General features: G+C 39.3%; 1 protein-coding gene across 1 annotated transcript in view; it reads left to right on the forward strand.

Moving 5' to 3' along the window:
- Nucleotides 1-1049: 1049 nt before the first annotated feature.
- The window catches only part of LOC146834628 (vitellogenin-A2-like), a 77949-nt gene continuing 52463 nt past the window's right edge, over nt 1050-26535 (forward strand). The window contains exons 1-18 of the mRNA XM_085602100.1: nt 1050-1097; nt 1363-1383; nt 1506-1657; nt 3159-3410; nt 4657-4818; nt 4908-5056; nt 7505-7655; nt 11048-11205; nt 11292-11457; nt 13257-13382; nt 14118-14336; nt 16650-16873; nt 16992-17089; nt 18245-18369; nt 21069-21170; nt 23161-23280; nt 23372-23561; nt 23713-23806. Coding sequence (XP_085458226.1) covers nt 1058-1097; nt 1363-1383; nt 1506-1657; nt 3159-3410; nt 4657-4818; nt 4908-5056; nt 7505-7655; nt 11048-11205; nt 11292-11457; nt 13257-13382; nt 14118-14336; nt 16650-16873; nt 16992-17089; nt 18245-18369; nt 21069-21170; nt 23161-23280; nt 23372-23561; nt 23713-23806 — 2549 coding nt within the window. The 5' untranslated portion in view covers nt 1050-1057. The remainder of the gene's footprint in view (nt 1098-1362; nt 1384-1505; nt 1658-3158; nt 3411-4656; nt 4819-4907; nt 5057-7504; nt 7656-11047; nt 11206-11291; nt 11458-13256; nt 13383-14117; nt 14337-16649; nt 16874-16991; nt 17090-18244; nt 18370-21068; nt 21171-23160; nt 23281-23371; nt 23562-23712; nt 23807-26535) is intronic.

The following is a 26535-nucleotide window of genomic DNA, read 5'->3' on the forward strand; positions in this document are numbered from 1 at the left end:
CAGTGACAATGACAAAACCAAAAGCAGCCTCCGACTTGTTGAAGACAGTTCAAGTGAATTTCGATGTGTACAAGGATTGCCCACGTGCAGATGAATTGCTGCCCTCTTACATTGCACTCCAGGAGAGTATTACATCCATAGGCTGACACGGATCGCGCCTTGTCATATCAAGACTGTGAATGCTAAGTGTGTAAGTGGCACTTGGGGATGTGCTTCTGCAGCTGCTCTTCCCACTCTCTTCTGCTCTGGCAGCAGGGATTGTGCACCACAACTGCACAGCAATCCGTTCATATGAGAGTGATGCTGTTTTCTATTACTGAGGAGTGGCAATGTTATGACTACAGTCTGACTTAGATGCAGATATATACACAGGTATAGGGGGCTTTCTATATATCATATCTGCCTTACAGCAGTGACCTCACTGTCTGTGCCTTATCGTGTAAAAAGAGGCAGCTGCACTAAGCGACAGATTCATGAGCATGCAGCATTAATCCACACAATCATTTTATATATAAACCAAGGAAGCTGTCACAGTACATCACTGCATTCACACACATCCTTCAAAGTGGAACATAATACATTCTTGGGGTCAACTGGCTACTCTGATGTCATCATGTGGTTTGCTCAGTGCTGAGACTCACTATCATTTAGATAAGATATGTCAGTCGAGTCAGAATGACCAGAGCAAGGTTACCACAACCTTTCACAGGTGTACAGTAAGACCTGCCAAAAACCTCCAGTGAATCTCATCAGCATAACCAAATATTCATTTCTTTCATCACTGTCTGACAATCAATCTCTTTTTGATACATCTTTACAAAGGTACATTTGAATTATTTTAGTGTACACAATATGTAAAATAATACTAGCTATGTCAAGCCTTTCTGCATCTCTATTTCCGGCTAGAGGTCGATATCATTAAAGGTGAAATCAAAGTTTGTCGTGAATGATAAAAAAACTGTCCCATCAGCTAAAATAAGCTGGTAAGTGGCCAAACCCTCCCCTTTTCCTGCTATAAAAGCAACAGCACAACCACTCACCTCCATTCACCGCCACCATGAGGGGAATCATCCTAGCCCTTCTGGTTGCTCTTGTGGGTAAGCTGCACTTCTGCTCTTTTCAATGGAAACTTGTGGGGATGGATAGAAAATGTTTCTTTTGATTTTATCCTCTATATATTTTGCTATCAAATTACTAAGGCTAAATGTTTCTTTCAGATGCCTGTGGTAGGGGGAATAGTAGGATAATGACAAGAAGCCTCATTTATTTTATGTACTGACCTTCACTATACTGTTAACCTTTTATGAATCAGGTTCTTTCTAAGCTGCTTCTCACCTTTCCTGTTTGGTATTCCTCCCACAGGCAGCGAGCAGTCCAACTATGGTATGTACCTTTTTGGGTATAAGTGGTGTCTTTACCTGTATTTACCCCGCTGCATCTCATTATCTTGAGTCAATGCCAGGTGAAATGTTCCTCTCAGTGCTCAGCTCTATGTTTTCTTGCAGAACCCATCTTCAGTGAAAGTAAGACCTACGTCTTCCAGTACGAGGCCATTATCCTGAATGGATTACCGGAGGCTGGCCTGGCCAGATCTGGAATAAAACTGAACTGCAAGGTGGAGATCAGTGGATTCGCACAGAAGGCCTATCTCCTCAAGGTAGGAATGAGCACAGTGTGAAGCACTCAGTGATGACGTGGCACAGGGGGTGCAGCGGGAGGGGGACCTCCAACAATCACATCATTTTCTTTAAAAGTTAAACTAATATGGTAGACTTCGCCAACGTTGCCAGTGGAACTACTCTTCATTTAACAGCAAGTGCATTTTTTAAAATTAGTTTTAATCTTCTTTATTGAAAGACAGTAGTGTTCCATCTGTACATTTCATAATGATAAAAGACCTACTGACTCCATGGCCAAACACAAGTATAAATATCAACAAAAAAATAAATAAAAGGGTCCAACCGGACAATAATGATTCGCTGCTTTGATATCACAATAGTAAGTTCACAGCGATGGTTCAAAGGGCAGAGGTCCTTTCCAGTCCAGGTTATTTGGCAGAGAGATTCAGTCAGTTTACTCCCTCCAGAGCGCTTCACTTCTCCTTCACTTTTGGTTATCCGTTGCGGCAAGCGTATCCCAAGGGGTGGCAAAGCCATTTCTTTCCTGGCTCCTAAGGCCTGTATTGAGCTTCCTCGAGACTTGTGCTGGATCTCTTCTGAGCTCACTTTCCCCAAAAACTTAAATTCTGGTAAGTTCTCAGCTGTGGGGTTGAGTAACTGGAATATGCCTGTTAGCACTGGGACACTCTTCGGAGTGCACCAAACAAATCTCACTCATTCATTCATTAAGTTGTTGTTCTCTGCTATGTCACCATTAGTTGTGCTTGTTTTCCTGGTGTTCTTTCACCTTACCCAGGTCACAAGAGATTGAGCGAAGCAGCAGAATGGAATATATAATGCTCTTCATCCTCACTGGCCTTTTCCCACTTCTGTTGGGTCTCCATAAACCTGAGGGAGGTGGAGGAACTCAGGTCGTGCTCTTCATTCCCCAGCCAACATCTTCTTGGTCAGCTACAGGTCTGCAGAGACCCACAGAGGGTAGGGGATTCCATTACGTGCTTATGTGGCTTTCAGAGAGCCACTACTGGCGCTGCGCCTACCCTAAAGCACAGCTTCAGGTGAGGGTGGGGAAGGCGCAAAGGGTTGTGGAACAGGATTGCAGAACACCAGATAGTGCATTTGCTAAATTTGGGTGTAGATGGGAGGGGCAATAAAGAGAGGGTGATGTGGATACATGACAGGACACCAGTATTTTATTTTTCAATATTTGGGAGTTGAAGGGTTGGGTAATGCTGAGGGGTTTGTGGGACGTCGACAAGATGACATGTATTTTGTTTTCAATTGGGTTGGAGTGCGAAAGGCATCCAGAATGTGGTGGGAATAAACTATATATGCACAATGTGATCCGTATTACAGACAGTAGTGCACTGTGTAATGCATTGGTACACAGTGTAATACATAGGTACATGCATTATGTGTAAGTCAAGAACCTCAATATTCCACAGGATGCACTCTGCATCTTAGTTACCAATGGTATTGTCTTCATGATAAATAGCAATACCTTTCAAAGACGCTAAATATAACTATTTCATTTTCCAGATCACATCTCCGGAAATCAAAGAGTACAATGGCATCTGGCCCAAGGATCCATTCACTCGCTCCTCAAAGCTGACCCAGACTCTTGCTGCTCAGCTGAGCAGACCTGTGAAGTTTGAGTACAGCAATGGACGTGTAGGAAACATGTACGCCCCTGATGGTGTTTCTGAAACTATACTTAACATTTACAGAGGAATCGTGAACATGCTGCAGGTCACCATCAAGAAAACACAAAATGTCTATGACTTGCAGGAGGTTAGTGTCAATTATTTTAGTGTCAATTATTTTAAAACAGTTGTAAGTAATATTGAGATCCATTAGTAACACCATGTGAAAATAGTTTCTTAAATATATATTTAAGTGGCATGAACAAATGTATAAAGCCACCTGCAAAGTGTGGTAAAGTTTCCCTCCAAGATATAAAAATGCTGTTGTCTGAGTGTTGTGAGGTCTTATAGGTTTGGCCTGCTTGAACTGCAGAGAAATATTCTAGAATGGTTAGTTAAAAGAAATCTTATTTCTTTCCGAAACTTAAGAAAGTTGTCTGGTAAAAGTACACCTTCACTTACAATGTCCAGGATCTACACCTCCTATAGCTTCCATGACATCATTTGATGTTAGATGGGAATCTGGTCAACAACACATTGGATGTCTTTCTCATTGTTTCCACCTAGGTTCATAGATGGTGTTGTGTGATGATGATATCTATAAAGTATAAAACTGTCGATCAACATTCTAGGAAATATTTTGACCTTCTGAAACAGCGTTGAGAAGAAGTCCTCACAAATTATCTCTAGAGTGATAAAAGCATGTCTGCAAAGACTGTCCTAATGTATTGTTTCCATCTTGTTTTTACGTTGGCAGAACATGATCTGCATTTTGCTAATCTAATGAGTTCTAAGAGTTGTAGAATTTGCTTACTTTTATGGAGCCAATCGGACTAATGCACTTAATAATAATATTTAAAGCAGAAAACTTGCAGAGAAACATGTGTCCTGCATACAAAGAGAAAGGTAGCAAGGTACTATTTGAGTTTTGCGATTTCAAAAAGTGTGTGTTTCTAATTTCCAAAGTGCACTACTCAAGTGGACCTGGACATACTTAGACTCCGAAGTTTAAGCAGCATTCATGATGGAGATGCTAACCCTATTTTACTAGAAACAAGACAGTTGAGGGTAACTGATGCAGACTCGATAGAATGGAAGGGAAGTAATGACACTTGTTTGTATCACCCACACATCTGAAAGAGGCATGGTGTCCTCCCTTAAGAGTCAGTAACAATAATGCTAGATGGTTTTCATAGAACATTCAGCTTGCAGCAAATCAAGAGATCGCCCATTGCTGTCATGGCCTACAGATCAGTAGGTTGAATCAAGTGATGTGCTACTTACAGCAGAAACCTTTTTTTTTTAATTGGCAAATCTTACTTTATCTGAATATGTTCATATAAGGACCCAGACCACCGCCTGTCAATTTTGATTGTCTCTGCTAATTTCCACAGTCTGGTGTCACCGGTGTCTGCCACACAAGGTATGTGATTCAAGAAGACAAGAGAACAGATAGAATCATCGTTGTGAAATCCATAGACCTGAACAACTGTCAGGATAAAGTGGAAAAGAACATCGGCATGGCTTACATGGAGAAGAGTGATTCTTGGCAAAAGGTACATTCATGTCATATATCTAGACTCAAATTTGACTTTTAATATAGTACCTCTACATGATCATTTTATGTGCTTCTATACGTTTATAGATGGTAAAGAATCTAAGAAGGGCTGCAACATTTACTTACAAGATGAAGCCCAGAGATGGTGGTGCTCTAATCACTGAAGTGACTGCACGACAGGTGTATCAGTTCTCCCCCTTTTATGAACTCTATGGCGCAGCTGTAATGGAAGCTAGGTGGGTGTCTTTCTTATATTCATCAATCTCTCTGTGTGCTGTCTTGTGCAGGATGATCACAACATTGCATATCATGTGCCCAAAAGATCACAGCAGTGTTATTAAGGAATTTAGCTATTCCAATTCAAAATGAATTTATTTTTTATTAAATATGTTTAAAATAAAGTACATATTAATGCGATTCACAGCTAGGTAAGCAACAGCATGGACCAAGAAACATAAATGTTTAAAAGCTTCCACATTAAACTTAAAAACAAAAACATCAATAATTATCAATAGTTAGATTCTTCCTTTTATAGAGTCAGCTATCCTCAATTTCCATTTCTTAGTACCAGTTTTCTCCCCATAAAAAATATTGTCTGTCTGCCAGTGAAAGGAGAACTGACATCTCCACCTTCATGGCCTTCTGACTTGATTATAGAAAGAGCATGTGTTTACACTTGCTTTCATATCCTATCTAATGTCTAAGATACATCCAGATTGTGGCAGTAGCTTTTTAGAGCCACAAGTCAACTTTGCTTGCTTCTTGCCAATAGGCATACCAGATCAATGAAATTGGCTTGGCTCCTACATGCTAGACTGGAGATATCATAGAGTACCATCCAGATGATCACACCAAAAACATCTTTTATGTTCCAAGTCTTACTAAGATGAGAATGGGGTTTGACCATTGTCCTTCCAGCAAGCAAGCAATGGAACACCAAGCCACTTTGAACTTGAGCTCAGAAAGACAGTTTGGTCTTTTAGAAACAGCTAAACTGCCTGTCTGTTCTCTCAGTAATGATCCTGTACATCATAAGGACAAAATATGCACCCTTAAAGCTCCATGAAACCACACATATGTTGACAAACAGCTGTGAGCAAAGAATAACCCTTCACGGGGTGTTGGGTCGACTGGCCATGACTGAGTTCCACACATTTATTGCTAAGGGAAAGGCACAAACTTTTCTACAGTGCACGGTTCTTTGTACTATTGGAGGTTGAGTCTTGGAAGGCAAAGGATGTTTGGTATAAGTCTTGTTAGAATATGTCTGAGATCTAAATGTGTGTTTCGATGAAGCTAATGCTTTCTAGAGGACATTTGTAAAATTACACGTGTCAAGAATAGAGGAACAGTTGAAAAGCGTTTGTCAACACCTGCCTCAGTGGTTTGAGTGCCACAATGGCGAGTGTTTGATTTACAGAATTAATAATCACTTTGGAATTGAATAATTTCAGAAAGCAAGCAAATCAAATGAATTTAAATGCTTTGAGGAGAGCCTTTTGTTTTTTTTGTTATGTGAGTTGATTTTACTACAAGAAATACAAAAGCTTGTTTTTGTTTTATACATTGGATAACTGTTGAGAGTATAACAAGTTTTCCCCCCAAATATGAATTCTGATTCATCTTTTTTATTAATGGAGCTCTTGTCCATTGACATCAGTTTAAGGTAGCCAAGGTTTGCAGCATCTACCTATTGCATGCCACCCCTGGAACTGTTCTTCCTATCTTAGGCTCTTAGATTATGCTGGGATTAAAACCAAAAGAAAGTGTAGAAGGCTCTGTGAGCCCTATTTACCTTTCGTAGCTTCCACTCACTGACTTTTTCTTAGGCACTTGGCAGCAAACATAACTCTGTTGAGGGGTTCGATGTGAGACAATCAGTCAATGCATGTGATGACAGTGGTGGTCACAAGTATTCAGGATGTCCCTTCTGCTACACTTGATGAATTCATGTCCATGGTAGTTTCTGCAAAAAGGCATTCTCCAGCAGAAGACTGACTGGATTTTTGCTTGTAAAGTGTTGTCCTTCAATGTTCTGCTGGGGTGTTTCTCTGTAAATCATTGACACAGTTATGTTAATATACAACCATAACTGTTTAGTGTAGAATCTCTAAATTGATTTTCAGCATCTCTCTATGTCACTAGATCTTCTCCCTTAGATAGGTTACAATGAAGGAGGAAAGACTGAGAGGGTTCAAGCCGAAGATATATTTCACAACATGGAGCTGTGCAAAGAAAGTGAAAGGTGGTGCGGAAAATAGAATCCAGATTCTCAGCTCACCAAATCATTGCAATGGAATGAAGTCAAACAGAGCCATGTTTGAATCTTAGGAGCGCTGGCCTTGCATCTATATATGTTACTTTTCATAACTGTGAGGGAATCAGGGCTGATGCAACATCTGAGTAGGGCCAGAGAAAATTAAATTTCTCCGTGAGGAAGAAAATGAGCATCTACTATTCCAAAAAGGTCCATTAGGAAGTAGGATAAGTTGAACATCTGCCCTCATCAGATCAGTACAAAAGTCTATATTCCAATGTCCAAATATGTGCATGTATAATGTCTGGAACGGCATACTCCAAGAAGGTGGCACTTTAGGACCCCTGCTTACCTGATCGTTTGCAAGCTAAGATGCTTGACAAGGCAAATGGGGAGCTAATACATTTTCTATTCATCTTTCTTTCAGGCAAGTGCTCACTTTTGTGGAAACGAAAAGCAATCGAGTGAATGCTCCTCAGACTGAGCTACAGAACCGCGGTGGTCTTCATTACCAGTTCGCTTCTGAAATTTTGCAAATGCCTATTCAGTTAGTGAAGACAAGGAGTCCTGAAACCCAAGTATGTAAATCTCAATATATCAGTGTGCACGTGAAATTCAAATTTTCCCTGAATCGCAATTAGGAAATCCTAATTTATGAAACTCATAGAGTTTCATTTTGGGATTGCTTTTGAGTTGCAAATCGACCTACCTCGTAAATATTAAGGAGGTAAGTTGCAGTTTGCGACCCGTTTGGAGTCACTGACATCACAGGGATGATGGCTGGCTGAGATCAGCAGACCTCCATGCTTGTGGCTGCTTTTTCACTAAGCAATCTTTTTTTTTTAAATGAAGTCTTTAGTTTACCTTAAAGGAAAATGATATGTGTTTCAAAAGTTAAACTTTGAAGTTTTTAAGTGTGGGCAGTGGTGCATGGGACCACTCCCTGCTCTTAAAAAATATTTGTATTCTCATTCTCAACAGGGAAGGTGTCCCTTGGGGACCCCTCTTATTTGCAAATGGGTTACCACCAGTTTTAAACTGGCTGGAAAGTATTACTGGTTTGCGTCCAGAATTTAATTGCAAAACAGTAATACATACCACATTGATTTAGTATTTGGAAGGGACGTCCCTTCCAAATATCGAATCACAAATGCAAAATGTAATTCAATAATAAGATACAGAATCACATTTTGTGCATTTGAAAAAAGCATTTTTCCGGTCGCAAGTGACCCAATTCTGCGAATCGGGACGTTTGTGTCCAGAAAAACGCGTTGTACATTTGGCCCCTGGTTTCATCAGAGTTGATACAAACCTCTTACAGGGCCATCCAGTATATTCATAAAATTATATTTGGGTAACATAGTACAACTGGAATGTTTCTCACTGAGGAGTTCTGAGTGGCATTAAGTAGACAACAAAAGAAAAGGCCAAATTGTGTATGATGTCACTTAGGTGAAAAAGATCTCTGTTATTCACTTGATACCCATATATACTTTTATATTATGTTTATATGGTATGTTATGTATGGTGTCCAAAATCATTTGCCCCTTCTTTCAACAACTATGAAGGGGCAGAGGAGTAATTGGGGATCCGTACATAACATGCCCTCTCCCAAATGTCCAAATGTAAAAAAGGAATATCTGGCCACCTGCTACCAACTCCCTATCCTCTCAAAGCTGTGCTAGACCAAGTGCTGCACTAACAGGCCCGCAGAGAGCCCTGCCAGAGCAGTGTGGACTTACTTTAGGAGGTAGCAACTGTGAGAATCAACCTTTGTTTCTCACTGTTGCTACATCATAGCTGTGAATAATCAGATTTATAATCTGGTATTTACAATAGATGCCTCCAATGGAAACATACATAGCATATAGACATATAGATGGGTAACTGTGTGTTACAGGGATGTTTTTCACTCAGGGGTTCTGAGAATAACATCTCTGTAACTCTCAATTATCCATCTATAAAGTAATGGATGGCCCTTAAAAGCATCTGCCCCTGCCTATCACTGCTACCCAAGGGGGAGAGGAGTAATAGGGGTGCATGGCCTCCAATCTCAGACCCAAATGTGAAATAATACCTTACTGGCCATCCTTATCTAACTCCCACCCCCATCCCGACCTACGTTTCCCCTCCTGCAGCTGGGCTCTCTGCTTTCAGCCAAAGCAAGCAAGCAGCACTGTGCTGGTAGGCTTTAAGACAGCCCTGTCAGCCTGGTCTAAAAATCCTTGATAATGTAGTAATGGTGGATAACGGGTTTTCTTATCAACTTTTGCTATGTCATAGCAGTGAGTTACTAGAATTGGAATCTGGTTTAAACAATAGAGGTTTACTATGGAAGCCATGCCTGACAAAGGAACATTTATTTTCACCCAGTTACGCGTCATTAAAAATCATCAGCAATAAGTATTCTAGAATGTTCTTTGTTTACTGACGTCTGGTTTGGATTTAAGGCATATTGAGACATTATTCCTGGGATATCCCTTTCGATTGCTTGGAAAATCTGTAATAACACATAAGTATGTAATCCCCTGTATCTCTTAAAGAATCATATCTAATCCTAAAGACCAGGTCTGACCCCCAGCACCATGTAAGACCTATAGGACTTCTTCAATGCCTACCTACATTGCTTCTACTGATTATTGAATTATTGAATTCAGAGTTGGAAGTTTGTACTCATGAATTGATGATACCGAGATACTGCTCCTATACAGGAAGAGGCCAAGCCACACAAGTTTAACAGTTTCAACAAATCCTTGGATGAGGAAAAACATGGATGACACCAGGCTGACTCACTCTGGATACATAAACATTCAACTTATGTTCCCATGCCTCTCCAATGTTAAATGTACAACCATTCTAACCCTAAAGCTATTCCTCCGTCTGTTCACTCCACACACAAATACCTTAATTCTTGATTTATTGATAGTGATTAATCAATGGGACCACACTGAGGCTCCATTAGCATTCAGTCAAGCAAAGTGTTCCCTTTATGCACAGACCTTCTATGGCAATGGCTGTGCCTAAGTTTAAGAAACAATTCAGATATATGCTTGAGAAAACACTCTCATTTATTTCTTTTTGGGACATTTTTTTAATCACCAACCAGTCAGAGTGCTGTAGTGCGGTAAACGTTGACCAATATGATCATAGATTATAATTGAGATAGAAATATCTTTAAGCTCAGTCAATTAGCATCAATCTAAATCATTTTACAGGTCCTACACTGATTGATTTTGTTCTGTAATCCATACATTATTTGATAATACAGTTGTGCACAAAACATAGTTCTAGACTATTTGACCCTATAAATTAGACATTGTACTCATACCATGTAAGAGCCCACAAATAGAAAGTAATACCAGTGGGAGAGGCAGAGAAGTAATAGACACTGCACATTTTAGACAGTAAGAAAGTTTTGATCACCATGGTCTGATTAGGAATTGGATGATGATGTAATTCCACACATATAACGATGATGTGCTAAATATAGAGGATAGTTCACCAAGGAATTTCCCACACCATGGTGATATTGTGTAGAAGAAAATAGAACAATACCTGGGATTAATCACTTTCAGAATTCGAAGGATTTTCCTGGTACAATTTGGAAAAAAACAAATGATTATTCAATTATGGCACTGAAGATTTTCCAGCCTCTGTTTTTGTCTCTCTGTTCCATATAATAAATACCATTTGTTGTTTGTCCCTCTGATGCATGCTGCCCCTCTGATGCTCCATCTCTAGATAATTCTAGGAAACTTGAAATTACACAGCAATTAATCAAACAGGGATGAATGTCCTTCCAGAGGTAGTGTGAGAGAAGAGGCATGAAGAACTAGCAATTTAAAAACTTTACATTTGCGAATCCACTCCTTTCCTCCAGCTTCTTGAAAGATATGGCACAGTATGTTTCATGATACTTTCCATTAGTTGTTTTGTAAATAAATTCCACCTATTTTATTTTTTGGTACAGGTTGCAGAAACCCTCCAGCATTTAGTGCAGAATAACCAACAACAGGTACATGCTGATGCGCCTGCCAAATTCCTACAGCTTACCCAGATTCTTCGAGCAGCAAACTATGAAAATATCCAAGCCATATGGAAGCAGTTTGCAGACAGACCTCAGTACAGGTGATTTGCTGTTATTATGTTAACTGATGGCTTGTAATACTGGAATTGTATCTGCCTAACTCCTGGGATTTGTATGCTACATGCAGGCGCTGGCTGCTGAATGCCATCCCAGCGGTGGGAACCATTGATGCCCTGAAGGTTATTAAGCAGAAGATCCACAACCAGGAGCTGAGCCCCAGGGAGGCAGCCCAGGCTGTCACTCTGGTTGTCCAGTTCACCAAAGCAGATCACCAGACCTTGCAAGTGGCTCAAGTAAGTCTAATCAAGTGTTTTCATTTTGTTCTCTCATGTTAGTGGACACTGTGCAGTTATGGCAGACAGTGTAGTATTACTTAGAAGGGAAGTCAAATGGATAATAAAAAACCAAATGTCCCCACTTAAGGCCTCCTCCAACTGGGGCCTTGGTCAGCCATTATTCCCCATATAGAATACCATCCAATGATTGTTACAGAAACGTTGCCTCTTCTGATGTAAAAACGAACTGCAGCACTTTTCTGATTGGTACCCTGTCTTTGATCCTATTTATGTAAAAATAACAGGAACAATAGTAGAGACGCAAGGTTCTCCAAGAACACTCGACCACAGTTAAGTTTAAAGTCATGTTTTGAGTCACCCTCAGCTTCAGATATCTTTTCGATTGCAATGACAATTTAGATTCTGCTTACCCATCCATCTGTGGTTTATATGACGTCTCTTCTCCTATGTTCTGCTAAACTTTGATAGTCTGTGAAGAGACCAGGTGACGTTTGTTTTCCTGATCGAAGATTTGCAGTTTGCCACAGGAATACCAGCAGAACATACTGCTGGGGCAATGAGTGTTCAGTGTTAAAATGTCATCTGATTTTGTTATCACCTCATTGCAGCTAAGGTTTTGCTATTGTAGTGTCCAATTTTTACAGATGAAAAAACAACAACAAGGCAATGGGTGGAGTGATTGCAAAAAGTCACAGTCACTAGCAATCATTTGGGCTGCATTCCAGTCTATGATTTTCAGCCCAGTGTGCAATTTAAGACGTCCAAATCAGCCCAGGTCGTAATCGAATAGGAACAACAATGCACAAACTCTGTGGCATGGATTGAGTAACAACACATGCAATCCCAGACACGTTTTGGCCTATTTAGGACTTGTCAATGAGGTATAACTTCAATCCCATGGCACAATGAGCATGGGGCCAAAACTGGATATTCCTGAAGTACTTAAGAGAATGTATGAAGGAAAAAACAAAGGTGTGGGGTGGAACGCTTGTAAAAAGCCACAGCAACTGATAAGCGATTGGGTTGCATTCCAGTCCATTATGTTTTCCCTACTATGCCTTATGCATGTCTCGATTGGCAAGTTTGGACTGAACTGTTCCCATTGGAACGGGATCAGGGCTCATTTTCATTTGATTGGCCTCTGCTAGATTGGCATAGAGGATGGAAAACAATGGACTGGAATGCGACCCCCAAATGATTTGCAGTGGCTGAGATTATTTATAGCATTCTACCCATCATATTGGTGTCTGATGCAATTTGTGAAAATATCACACTTCGGATAAATATTCTAAATTCTTCACGCTACAAAGATTGTTTGTGTTTAATTGTGTGCTTTGAAGCTTTATGAAGCATTTGATGTATTTGATACTATTACCAACCAGTGAAATTCTAATTTTGATCCTGTTGTAACTGCTTAGGCCATACTTTCATGCCACCATTGACTTTTAAAATCACACGGTTGTTGCTTTTACACACCCATAACATGTTGGCCCACTAATATATCCTTAGCTGTCTAGCCTCTGTGCCACCAGTGTATGAAGTTCAACAAATAGCCCATAGGGACATGTAAAGTCCTCTTTTGTAAAATCACTTGATGAATTGTTGTTATGTGGAGTGCTGACCTGTATGATATACCTCAATGATTGTTTTCTGTAATGTGTTAGCCCTCTTTTACATTTTTACCATATTCTCCATAATTGGACAAATGTATTTGAAATGTTCATACCATGTGTGGTGTATAAAATAAACACGGTCTACAAACTTCCAGTGGTTAACCTCTGTCCGTAACCATGCAGGATTTAGTCAAAGAGGCAGAACATCAGAAATCCCCTGTCGTCTACAAGGCAGCAATCTTGGCATACGGGTCCATGGTGAACAAGTACTGTGGTGCACATTCTTCCTGTCCTGAGGAAGCTCTATCCGTGAGTAACTTTTCAGTATTGACAAGGAAAATAGTTTTACATATTTATTTTATAAACACAATCAGTGTGCTTTAGTCAATCTATGCACTAAAGTAGGTATGTGCATTGATATGATAAAACAGCATCTGTGACCATTTTATGTCCTACCACCATGTAGTCACCAGTATAAAGTGTCCACAAAAAATCCATAAATAAGCATGGTATGTCCTCATTGTCTGATAAGTGCCAGTCATTTGCAAACACTAGTACTCGAATTCACCCAATGGAAATAATTCTCCTGCGTGCATTCAGCTTGTCCAATAGACCATTGCTCATGTAGAACATGGGTGTCTCTGTATCAGAATATGTTTTCCTCTTTCTGATGGTTAGAATTCAAACAGCATAATGGATATTTGTACTTTATGTAGAACAATATTAACAATACGTTCATTGCATGGAGATGTAGATGTTGTTTGTGGCTTTCGAGGAGAGCCCTTAGCTTGGAAACTGGATTTGAAACCCACTTATTCGTTGCTATGGCACTAGAGAAGTAAGAACTACAGAAACACAAAGCACCTTTCATTTGGATTATGGGAAGAAGAAGAAAAGGAGACACAGAGGTCATTAGACAGGGTGACAGAATTCTGGGAAATTTATTATAATCTATAAAAAGAAGGTAAAAATAAAGAATGGGAGAGAGAGCCTGATAGTAAAAGAGTGGCAAAAGGATGAGCATTAGATGTGTTTCTTTTGCAGCCTCTACATGACTTGGCAGCTGAAGCGGCCAACAATGCCCATGAAGAGGACATGGCACTTGCTCTGAAGGCTCTTGGAAATGCAGGACAGCCGGCCAGTATCAAGAGGATCCAGAAGTTCCTGCCAGGGTTCTCCTCCAGCGCTTATCAGCTGCCTGTCAGGATCCAGACTGATGCAGTGATGGCTTTGAGGAACATTGTGAAGGAGGATCCAAGAAGGGTAAGAAAGAAGGAGCGGGATTCACCTTGAGCATAATATTTGATTAAATATCCATTTCAGTTATTTGGTTTCCCTACATACGAGCACCATAAAAAAACCTAGAAGAAATCAGAAGTTTCATCTTTATACAAAATACAATTAATAATGCAATTTACGTGTTGCTTTGTCCACTGATTTATTGTCCTTTGGGTCATTAAAGGACAATTTAGCTTTCAGATCTTGGCTACCCTTAACAAATAGGTGGTGCTCTTTCATAGATGTCTTTTCAAATGTTGTTAAAATAAAATCAGACAAGACAGCGCATTCGAGTGTGTATGCCATCATACAAGTGTGTGTGTGAATTTAATCTATACACGTTTTCGTAAACATTTCCTATATCACATTCTGATGTCAGTATATATCCCAGTTAGAGAGTGGCTTGAAGATATCTCAGATTTACCGTAAACCATCACTAGTTAGCGAAGGAAGCATTCATTGATCTATTGTATGTCCCTAGCAATAGGATTAAATTTAGCCTTCCATGGAAGGTCTGTGTAGTACCAACGGTGTGGAATTCTATAGGCATACCACACTTATCAGTTTGAGTGTAAAGAGTCTACAGAAAAAGATGTTCATTGTTCAGGCACTTTGGCAGCCATTTTACATTAGGTCTGCCTTCTTTGAGGCAACACAAAAAGAAAATAGACCACGTATGTTAAACCTAATATGAATTGAACAAAGAAAGTATACATTTATTCATCATTGATGTAATTTAACACTCACATGCTTCACTGGATTGGTGGTTACCAAATCAGTTGTTCTCTATCAGGGATTCCGGAAGACTTTCTAAGAAGTGGACAATTTTTAGTTCAGTGATGTTTTCTGATATAAGATATCACAAACATACCCTGAGGGCTGCAGAAGTCTCTTGCCAGAATCAGGTGCCTTCTAAGTGTAATTTAATGGAGATCCAGTAGGATAATAGAGTGTGTCTTATTTTAAAATTTGAGGCTTTTCACCATTATGGAGACACACAATAGATAACTGCATTCCAAATATAGTTTTATATTTCTTTATTATACAATTTTACTTATACCACCAGAAGTGATTAATCCGCTTTGGTTCATCTACAAAAGTAACACCAGATTTCCCAATGTTTCCCTTACATCAATATTTTATCATTACTTTAAAATATAACATCAGATAAAGGCCTCTGATGCATAAATGTGGTTATGTCTCAGATAAGTAAAGCCATTCTCTATGAAGCATTCCAATTTGCATACATTTTCCCACAAAATCTTCCTAATCCTATGTATACGAAGTCTCTAAATTTTAGAAAATTCACATCCTTATTTTATGATGCCTCACACTACTGACCTGACAGTTTTGCATTCAGGGTTTCTGACCTTTTTCCACAAAGGTCTGCTTTACTTAAGGTAAGGTTTGTAACAAAGACCAAAATATGAGGGAACAATCTATGTTTTATGGTAATTTGTAGTATCCTGGATATATATTGTAAGGTGTTTTACCTCCCCTGCTCAGCCAGTGCCTGTGCTCTGACTCATTGGAATGTTAGAGTCTGATGATGCCTCGGAATGTTGGGACAAAGAGAGGCAGAGTGACAGTTGGTCATGGGCTGAGCAGCTGACAGACAGCTCCTGGTGGGGCTCTGATCTACAACATATCTACTTGATGTCCTGAACCTACTACTTGTTATCTTCATGAAATAAATCTTACTGAATTACATCCTTCCTGTGTGGACTTTCATCACTACATAATTGTTTCAAGCTAACATATTGATTCTCATGGCCAGCGCTTTACAGGTTCAGGCACATTAAAAAATCTACAGGTTCGCTCCTAGAGAATGGTAAAAGTGCTGTTGGAGTACACATCTCTTATAGAGTGTGTCTACTTCACTGATACGCTACCACGTCTTATCACTTGCACATTTTGAAAATAAAACTTTAAATTACATGTTGTTGCTTCTTATGAGGTGCATTGAGTATGTAATCTAAATCTTTTTAATACTAGTTGAATATTCATAGCACCTGGTGATTCTGTTGTAGTTACTGCACTGAAGATAGATGGTTTAAAAGTTGAACAAGTATTGATTGTTGAATGTCAGCCATCCTGAAATGATCTTAGAAAGATGAAGAAATAACTGGGCAGGAAGGCGCCTCTTTAGTAACTACACACCCCACGGTGCTGGGAATCAATCTATTTATCAGTACAATTATATGCATTTTATACAAAGGTAAATTCGCATCACTGGATACTGGTGATGTGTTTTCACGCTAGATATTTCAATATAATATATTATGTTTCTCTCTGTAGATTCAGGAAATTCTTCTGCAGATCTTCATGGACCGCCGAGCTCGTACTGAAGTCCGGATGATGGCCTCTGTGGTTCTGTTTGAAACCAAGCCTGGTCTCGCCTTAGTGACAACCATCGCCAACATTGCATCAAAGGAGAGCAAAGTGAACCTACAACTCGCAAGTTTTGTATATTCCCAGATGAAGGCCTTGTCCAGAAACCGTGTTCCATCGCTCCATCAAGTGTAAGCATCAAAGTGGAAGGTTATGTTATGTATAAAAACTTAGAATAAAATGTGATCATATATGCCAACTCATCTGTAACAAGACATCAATGATGATAGTTAACATAATTTCCTTTAGAGCTGCTGCTTCCAGTGTTGCTGTAAAGATGTTGAACCCCATGCTCGACAGAATGAGCTATCGTTACAGCAAAGCTTTACATGTCAGTTCATTCCAACGTAAGTACATAAAAAGCTTACCAGATACTTGACCACTTTTCCAATTGTTTTGACTGTCTGTCTACAACTGTCCCAAACCCTACCTGCCAAGATGTAGGCTATTCAAATGCGGACTGCAAAAATATATATAGTTGACCTTTGAAGTTCTATAGAAGTATGACTACAATTAAGTAATAGTGTTCGTATAAGATAAATGCAAGTAAATCACAATTATCATAATATTTTTTCTCCAAACTATCAAAAGTCCTCCACATTTTTACAGACAGAAGATATTTTGAAATTATAGAAGGCTTCTCACCCTCACTCACTATCATGATTGCGTTCTGTACCAAATATTAGTGCTCTAACACAAACACAGGGCAACAAAATACTAATTTATATTTAAATACCTACCCTCCACATGGACAGGAGGAATACAGTGTGCTGTTGATACCAGTAGTACCCCAAGAATATCTGATGTGAAGTTGTGGAGGAACCCAAATTGAAAGAAAAATACCTCTTAGCTTTAGAATAGAAAGTCAAATTAGTGTTTGAGGACTCCTTGATCTAGTGAGCGCACACCACATGTTTGATGGTGACACAGATAAGGGCTATTCAAACAAAAATTTGGTGGGACATGAACTACCTAGACAGTGACAATCAATCATTTATGATTTTACCTATTTCCACACAGTGCTAAGGTGGAAAATATTGACTGGCACTGGATCAGAATGAGATGCCACTCAGAATGTGCCTACGAAATAGAGCTTATTGTGAACGTGTATTTCCAAATGTTGTTCCTCATGGAAGGTGCCTCTATTGACATTTATATGAATTGTAAATGTGATGTGTGCCTTACTTGAAAAATAACACATTCCTCATAAACCAACATGGATGATCTGCATCCTTAGGTGGTATGTAGAAGTAAAATATGGGCTTTCTGTGCATATAAAATCTGAGAACATTCTCTCTGAATCTTTTATATATTTCAACTTCAACTTATTTTACCCTGGTGACGTGAAAAGTTATTATTAAGTGCACATTTCCTAGAAACTTAGAATCTGGTTCAGTGTCTTAAGGTGTCATGGCCTTATGGGAATGCCACAATAAAGCAGCTGGAAGATGAACCATCTATTCAATTTTTTTAAAGAACATAGATTTATTATTTTTCTATAGATGCACTCATGGCTGGAGCAACTGCAGATGTCTTTATAATGAACAGCGCCAACACAATGTTCCCAGTGTTCCTCCTTGCCAAAACCCGAGGGTACATCATCGGTGCAGAGGCTGATATTCTTGAGGTAAAGACTGCTACTTTGCCGTGGTAAAGGACCCCACTTCTAGACCAGTAAATAAAGAATGGATGAATTGTCATGTTAACCAAAGCACTGAAACCTTCAAACCACTACTCCAACCCTTTTCCTGCTAATTTCTTGATTGCGATGAATAATTCTATGCTTTCACTTTGGACCAAGATATTTAATGCCTCCCTACTTCAAGGCACGATCCCTGATTACCTAAAGATGGGGCAGCTAACTCCTATTTTAAAAAAAACCATGGCTGACCACGAGGACCTCAACAACTTCCTCCCAATCACCAATATTCTTACTCTGGCGAACATCCTCGATAAATGTGTCTATGTCCAACTTTGCAACCACATAGAACAATTTCATCTCCTTGACCAATTCCAATCTGGCTTCCCTCAGGGTCACAGCACTGAAACAGCCATTAAGCACATACTGGCACATGCATCAACAAAGACTTTTACGATTCCTAAATTGCGATTTTTAAGGAATCGCAATTAAGGAATTGCAAAAGCCTATGCATGTAGGAATCGCTATAAAAATAGTGATTCCTACAAATTCCTTAATTGCGACTCGCAAATTGCGAGTCGCAAGTAAGGAATGCCGTCCCAATCATTCCTATTAGCCTCCAGGCCCATAGGAATGAATTGGAGATTGCATGAGCAAATTGCGAGTACCAGTAGGTACTCGCAAATTGCTCATGCAATTTCAAGGGTGTCACAATGACTCCTTATTGCACCCCTGAAATTGATCTGTGCACATATGTTGCACACACACATGCTCTAAGGGCATGTGTGTGCGCAACATGAAACTTTGAAAAATGCACAAAAGTGCATTTTTCTAAGTTTTTGCAAATTACCATGAAGTTCAACTTCATGGTAATTTGCTCCCCCTATTAGCGAAATCGCTAATTTTTTAACTTTAATGCATTGCATTTAAGGAATCTCAATTTGGGATTCCTTAAATGCAATCGCAATTTAAGGAATCGCTATTTAGAGTTTCCTTAAATTGCGATTTTTGCATTTGGGATGATGCATCCCAAATGCAAAAATAACGGTCGCAAAGGGGCAGATTCTGCTAATCTGCCCGTTTGCGACCAGTTTTCTCGTTGATGCATGTGGCCCATAGTTGATGGCGTTAAAAATACTGGATCAGAACTAATCTTGCCTTGTAATCCTCCTCGACCCCTCATCAACTTTTGATACTGTCAAACATGACAGCCTCCTAGAATGCAGGATGGGTCTATCTAGGTCTGTTTTAAACTGGTTAACATCATTTCACCACAAAAGGATACAATGAATTAAGGTCAATCATTCTCCGTCCAAGTCTACACAGATCACACTAGAGGTTCCACAGGACTCCGCGCTCTCACCCGCTCTCTTCAAACTGTTCATGGAGCCTTTAATTCAAACCTTGAAATCATCTAACATCCACTATCACATGTATGTCGATGACACCCAACTTGACCTGATAATCTCTTTCCTGAGGATACCAGGCCCCTCAACATATCTCTTCTGTCCACTCTCAAAACGGAATTCTTCCAAATCGCCTCACCCAAGCAATTTCCCATTAGTGAAGAATATTTGAAACAACTAACTGCTTTTAACTGCATGCCATGCATCATAGATTCTGCAAGCTCTCTTGGGAATAACACTAGATAAGAAACCGAACATGCAGAAGCACATCAACATCGCCACCAGAGGAGCAAATTCCAAATGAGCATCTTAAGAGCATTTAAACTCTTTTTCCCCCCTGATGATTTCAAGTCTGCTGTTCAAGTCCTAGTAATCTCCACGCTAAACTATGGCAGTGCAACCCTTTGAGGTCTATTGATATACAAGATGGTCTTAACTCTGCAGCAAGGCTCATCACAACATCCAAAAGAAACAACCACATCTCACCAGATTCAAAATCTCTGTAGTGGTGCCCATATGGGGCTAGGATTCTGCTACAAATTGCCTGCATAACCCACAAAGCCCTACACTTCAACACCCCACTGAACATTACATACAAACTGGATTTATCTGGTGGCTGTCGATCCTCTAGAAGCACCAGCACTTTATTGTTGAAACTACAGTAATTTCATAAAGAGAAATCTTACAACTGTGCCTTCTCGGGCATTTCCCTGCGAATTTGGAACTCTCTGCCCCCCCGAAACCAGACTAAATCCCTCACCTGTGGCTTTCAAAAAAGAAGTTAAAGCCCTGCTGATGAATACTTTTCTGAACTACAATTCACAAACTCTACCTCTGGACCACGTTATGGAGCATTCTCTTCACCCATGTTTGCAACTTCCTACCAGCGCTCCTGTTTGTTTTCATATTTGCATTGTCCTTCAGCGGGAATTAACACCCTCTCCTTGACTTTGGGACAGCTAGTTTCGTTCTTGAATTTGTTGTTTAATTTTGATCCACTTGTTTCCTTTCCCTGATTACATAAAAAGTGCTCTGATACCCACTTGGGTCTTGTTCGCGCTATATAAAACCATATCAATAAAAATAAATAAAATAAACAAAGGCAGATATAGTAAAGTGTGTATCAGGAGATGGGAGAAACCTTGAAAACCAAAAGGCAACTGTGCTGCTGTAAGGGAATCATTATTGCAGTTCAAAGTATACCAAATCAATGATCAACTTATTCCTAACTGATACATTACCGCTCTCTACAGAAACTTACATTTGAATATTTGTTACTAGATTGCTGTCCGAGCTGAAGGTCTGGAACAAACTCTCAGGAAACAGAATACTCCATTTGCTGAATACCCAATGCGCAAGAAAATCCAGCAGATTGTAAAAACGGTAAGGTATTCATTCACATTTGTTGAACTTATTATTTACACAATAGATTTAATTGCAAGATTTCCATAAATACCAGGGCACACCCATTTCTACTACAGTGAGTCAATGCCTTTCAAACATTGGACACACTCCCACCAAAAGTCTCACACAAGCTCACATATATGCACTATTGCTAAAATTAACCATTTCAGGTAGTCATTGAAACACACAAGAGTATTGTTTGACAATATATTTTTCATAAAATTGCCCAAATAATTTTGGTTCTGATTTAGAGGTAGACAGCTATGTGAAACCCACTGCCATGAACCAGAAGATTTTAGAAAAATGAAAGCCTTTGTAGCATTATGTTCGGTAACACTAAATTTTCACTTAAAAAATTTCAAACAAAACTAAATTGTGCCTAACAATGTATATTAAATCAGTCTTTCATAGACCTGCATTTCTTCGTTTAAGTAATAGGTATTAATTTTCTGATAAGGTACAAAGATGTATAAACACAGAACAAGGATAGTAAACTTTGCTGCTAGAGTAATGAAGAAGCGCTATCAGAATTGATCTGTCTAATGATAACAAGCCTTTTTGTAAAATGCAGGTCTTTCTCTGTGCCTGAAACGTCATTAGGTCTGGCTAGCATGTGTTAAGGCATTAAATAGACTAGGTCACTCCATTTTTTGTTGCAATATGAATGAAGCATTTAGGTGCAATTACCGTGACCCATCTGAGTTTAAGACAGTTACACAAAAGTAAGCTAATTTAAATCTCACTTGACATATGAGGTCCTTGTTTCTACTTTTCTAGCAGAACACCACCCATCATTGAGATTTCTGCCTTGTTGGTGCGTAGTGTATTGATGAAAGAGCTACTGCTAACACATCATGAGCCCCTTTGGAAAAGCTTAACTTCCAACCAACGACCATGCACTAGTGGCCTGTAATCATTATTTGTGAAACAAGTCCCTAAAGTCGGGCCGTAGCAAATCAATGGCCTTGAAATGCAAACTGTTTGTAGCATGGGAGATATTGAGTTCCCTGCATATGTCAGTCCCATGCAGGAAAAGTATGCATTGAAAGGCCCATCCTATTTATGAGGCCAACAGAGGTATAGCCCAAGTGTATAGGCCAGGTGACCTATACATTTGATCTGTACTGCTGTTGGCCTCATACATAGGGTGTGGAAGGTGGGTGATCGGGTCAGGAGTTTCTCACGCAAGAGACTGCTTGAGGCTCTGCTGTCTGAAACATAATAGTTGTCCCAACCCTATCTAAGGTGGAGAAACTTACATTTTTGTGGCACAGGACCATTGCCGAATTACAGCAGGATGATCATTCTGCTGAACTCTAAATGGTGTCCATAGTTTCCCATTACATAAGCTGGCAAAGGGTTCACCGGCACTAGTGGTTAGATAGTTCAACTATAGGTGCTCTTGCAACCCATTTATTTAATGTGTGACTACTGCCGTGACAGACACATAGAACAATTGCATTAGGTCATGTGAGGGACTTCAATAAGTATCCTAAGAACCATCTCTGATGTAGGGGCATCCAGAGACCCAACTTCTCCATGGGGAGATGATCTCAATAAACATATGTTGGATGGGTGGTCTGAGAATCTGTAGTACTCTCTCTGAGGGAGATGACATGTTTCTCTTGTCACTGCCAAGACAGAGAATCCTCAAGAAAACATCCTGAGAGAAGCAGCTGAGATGGGCTGGAAGCCCAGGTGTCCACTGATTCTGTGCACTATTGCTACTGGCTAGGATTTAAGTTAAAATAGGGAGCTTGGTGGAGTCAGTGCTGGACACATTTCTATTTGGCCCATGCCCTGGGCAAATGTTTACTGGCAGAGGTTTAGTCAGTGCCACCCCGTATGGTATCTGCATTCAAGAGCATTGCATCAAACACTAATTACTTAGTGAAGTTAGTTTACAAAGCTTTTTGATTTTATAAAGCTGTTGTTTATTTCTTACTACGTGTGTTCTCTGTTTCCACAGCTGCTGGGATTTAAGGCTCTGCCTGCAGATGCCCCATTAATCTCAGCTTACATAAAGCTGTTTGGTCAGGAGATGGCCTTCGTTGACATTGACAAAGAATTTATTCAGACTGCCTATAAGGTAACCACAGCTCTATACTGCATTCTCACAGCTCTCTACAGCAGCGGTACCTCTCATTCAACAATCCTCTGGTTTGTTTCACTTACCACAGGCTCTCAATGAACCAGCAGCAAGACACAGTATGGTGAAGACTGTTATCAACAAACTTCTTAATGGTGTTGCAGGGCAATATTCCCAACCGGTGTTGGCAGCTGAAGTTCGACAGATTGTTCCCACTTGTGTTGGTCTGCCCATGGAATTGAGCATATATTCTGCTGCTGTAGTGAATGCTGCTCTTAACAGTAAGTTTCTAATATTAATTTATTTAATACTTATATCAAGAAACTATGATGAGAACAACAGTCTAATATTGAGCTAAGTGCTGCACAGAGATATGTGTCTATTTTGAACGTTTTTATCTGTCTGTTTCAATGCTAATCTTTCTTTTTGCAGCTGATGTGAAGGTGACTCCTTCTCCATCCTCAGATTTCAGCCTTGCTCAGCTTCTTGAGTCTAATATCCAAGTTCACGCTGATATAGCTCCAAGGTAAAATAAATATACATTAATTTATCCAATGAAGACTGGCAGAAATGTGACAAAAATTATCATTGTTAATATCCAGGGTGAGTGAAAATTCTGCACCTACATTTGAAAAAAATGGCATAATCCTAATGATTTTTTTTTTTTATCCTAAAAAGTCAGATAGAACAGTTAGGCCCCAAATACTAGCCAGGTGTAACCAGGTGCTGAGATGCAAGGTGGCTGAAATTAATGGTTATGGACAGTATATTTGCACCTAACTATGTCTTATATCAGTTAAATACAATGAAATTTGGGAATAACTGTGGAATCCTAGATCTCATGGCAGAATTATGTGGGATTTAACACACACATATTCCACCTGCTGTAACCAAGTTGGAAATGAGTGCTAGGAGGCTGGGGCAGGGCAGAAATAGAGGGAGGAGTGGACAGTTGATGGGATTGTTACTTGGTTTTGGGAGAATTGCATGCTTCCCCTTGTCCTGACAGAAGGTCAGGTGCGGGGGGACAGGGGCAGTGCTGCACTGCAGCCCTTTCCAAGTGCAAGTTTACTGACTTACTTGTAGTTTATTGTTTAATGTTTGTATTTAGTAAAAAGCAGGAGATGCAATGTTTAATTAATGAAGCTTTTGCTACCAGATCACTTAATAGAGTGTGTGTCTCTCAGAAAGAGTGTGGTTCAGCCCTACCTGTTCTACACTTTAAACACAACATTTTTTGAGCTGTGTATTATATCCACTAAACAAAAGGGAATTCTGAAAGGTGTTTTGTGTATTAGAACTTAAAACAAGTCCTGAGCACAGGAGAAAACAAGCTCCACCTTTTCAGGATTACAAGAAAGACAGGGATGTGTTCAAGGTTATGACCCATATGCTGTAATTATTATACATTGTGTATGTGTGTCTGTATATCCCATACCTTCACAAAAGCACTTTCAAATTGCTTTCAAACTCACAGGATCTTATAAAAAGCCTTACACAGGCCTAGTATGTGTGTCTGTATATCCCATACCTTCACAAAAGCACTTTCAAATTGCTTTCCAAACTCACAGGTTCTTATAAAAAGCCTTACACAGGCCTAGTGAAGTAGAAAACACGTCTGAACCTAGAAACATGATATCCTGCATCCCAAATTCATTTGATTTCTATAAACTGTGCATATTCGAAGAGATTTATATTATTTGTCTTATAATATTAATACCAATGATATTGATGATGGCTTAAGTATTATTTCAAATGTCTCAGTTTGTTGAAATGGACAAGAAGAGAAAAGGGTATAGAACATTTAGTTGGTATTACTTTTATTAACCAACTGCCTGAAAAATAGTCTTCAGAACTGTGGGAATGAAAGTGGGCCCACTAGATCAGGATGATAAGTGAGTAACCACAGGCATTTGATGCATACTGTACCAAAGCTCCCACAAAAATAGGTTAAGATAATGCCATCAGCGCGAGTAAAAAAGGTTCTTAAAAGTATCCTAGCCTTGGGTTCTATGAGTCAGGTTGAAAACGTACTCTAGGGGAATAAGGAAGATATAAAAACAGTGATTGAAAAAGCAGGAAATTTAAAAGTATAATGGATATGTAGTTGTAATCTCTGCTATGAAAAAATTAACTATAGTATACAGTCTTTACTAATTACACTTTAGAAAAATAATACAGGTGAAATATAGGAAAATGTTTCAGAAGCAATTCAATGTCAGCAACAAAACGATGGGCTTTAGCAGAAGTTAAAAATGACTATCAATCTGTGTGGTCCTTGAGCAGAACAGGTGCCAATGCCTAGGCCGATTCATGTATGACTACAGTTTAATAAGACTTTGATTATTGGATCAGTGAGTGTAGTCACCAATGAGGTTGAAGCATAACCAGCTTATTGACGACAAAACAAAGATAATCCTCTCTAGGTTGAAGAGAGGTCTATCTATTCCATGATGAAAGTTTCCTTCACTGATTTACTAGGATAGATCAAACCTAAGTATGAGCTATAAGTAAGATAACAAACTTGCAATGTAGAGCACAACATTTACTTCTAAGCATCACTGTTAACATACTAAGTTTAGACTTTCTCTGGCTCTTCGCAAATATGATGATAACTTGCAAAGACGGAGGTTGATTCAATGACTCGAATGAGTCCATCAAATTAGTTTGAAGGTTTATGTATATACATAAAACTCTACATGATACAGGGCTTAAATACTGGACTGCCTCCTGTAACAGACAGGAACATTATGATCATCTGAAATTAACCTGTTGAATATCTTTAAATGCCAAGGAGAGAAGATGGGGAAAGAAGCCTCTAATTGCTTCAACCCAGAATGTGAATTGCTATTCCTGCCATTAGAAGAGCCAGTAGCCTAGAATTTGCTGCTTGGAAAAAGTGTATTAAGAATCCCAAAAAATTAAATGTGGATAGACATGTACTTTTTTGGGACAAAGCTTCATCAATCAGCTTGTTGCATACAAACATGAACAACCTTGCCAAACTTAGAGTACAATTTTTCTAGAGTAAGTGCATCAGAGATGTTGTTTAATAGTGTCCAACTAATATTCGTAGTGAAACTGAGCCCTCGGATCCCATTTAAAGGAATTTTATATAAGCTGCACATAACTTAAACAATTATTTTGAATCAAACTTTTTCTTTTTTAGTTGATGAGAAAAGAGGTTCATATTTCCAAAATAGTGTTTTAAACGGCAGTTTAGCCTTATCTATAGAAGTTTATTAAGGTTGTAGC

This window comes from Triturus cristatus, chromosome 4_2, assembly GCF_964204655.1.
Source record: "Triturus cristatus chromosome 4_2, aTriCri1.1, whole genome shotgun sequence".
Classification (NCBI taxonomy): Eukaryota; Metazoa; Chordata; class Amphibia; order Caudata; family Salamandridae; genus Triturus; species Triturus cristatus.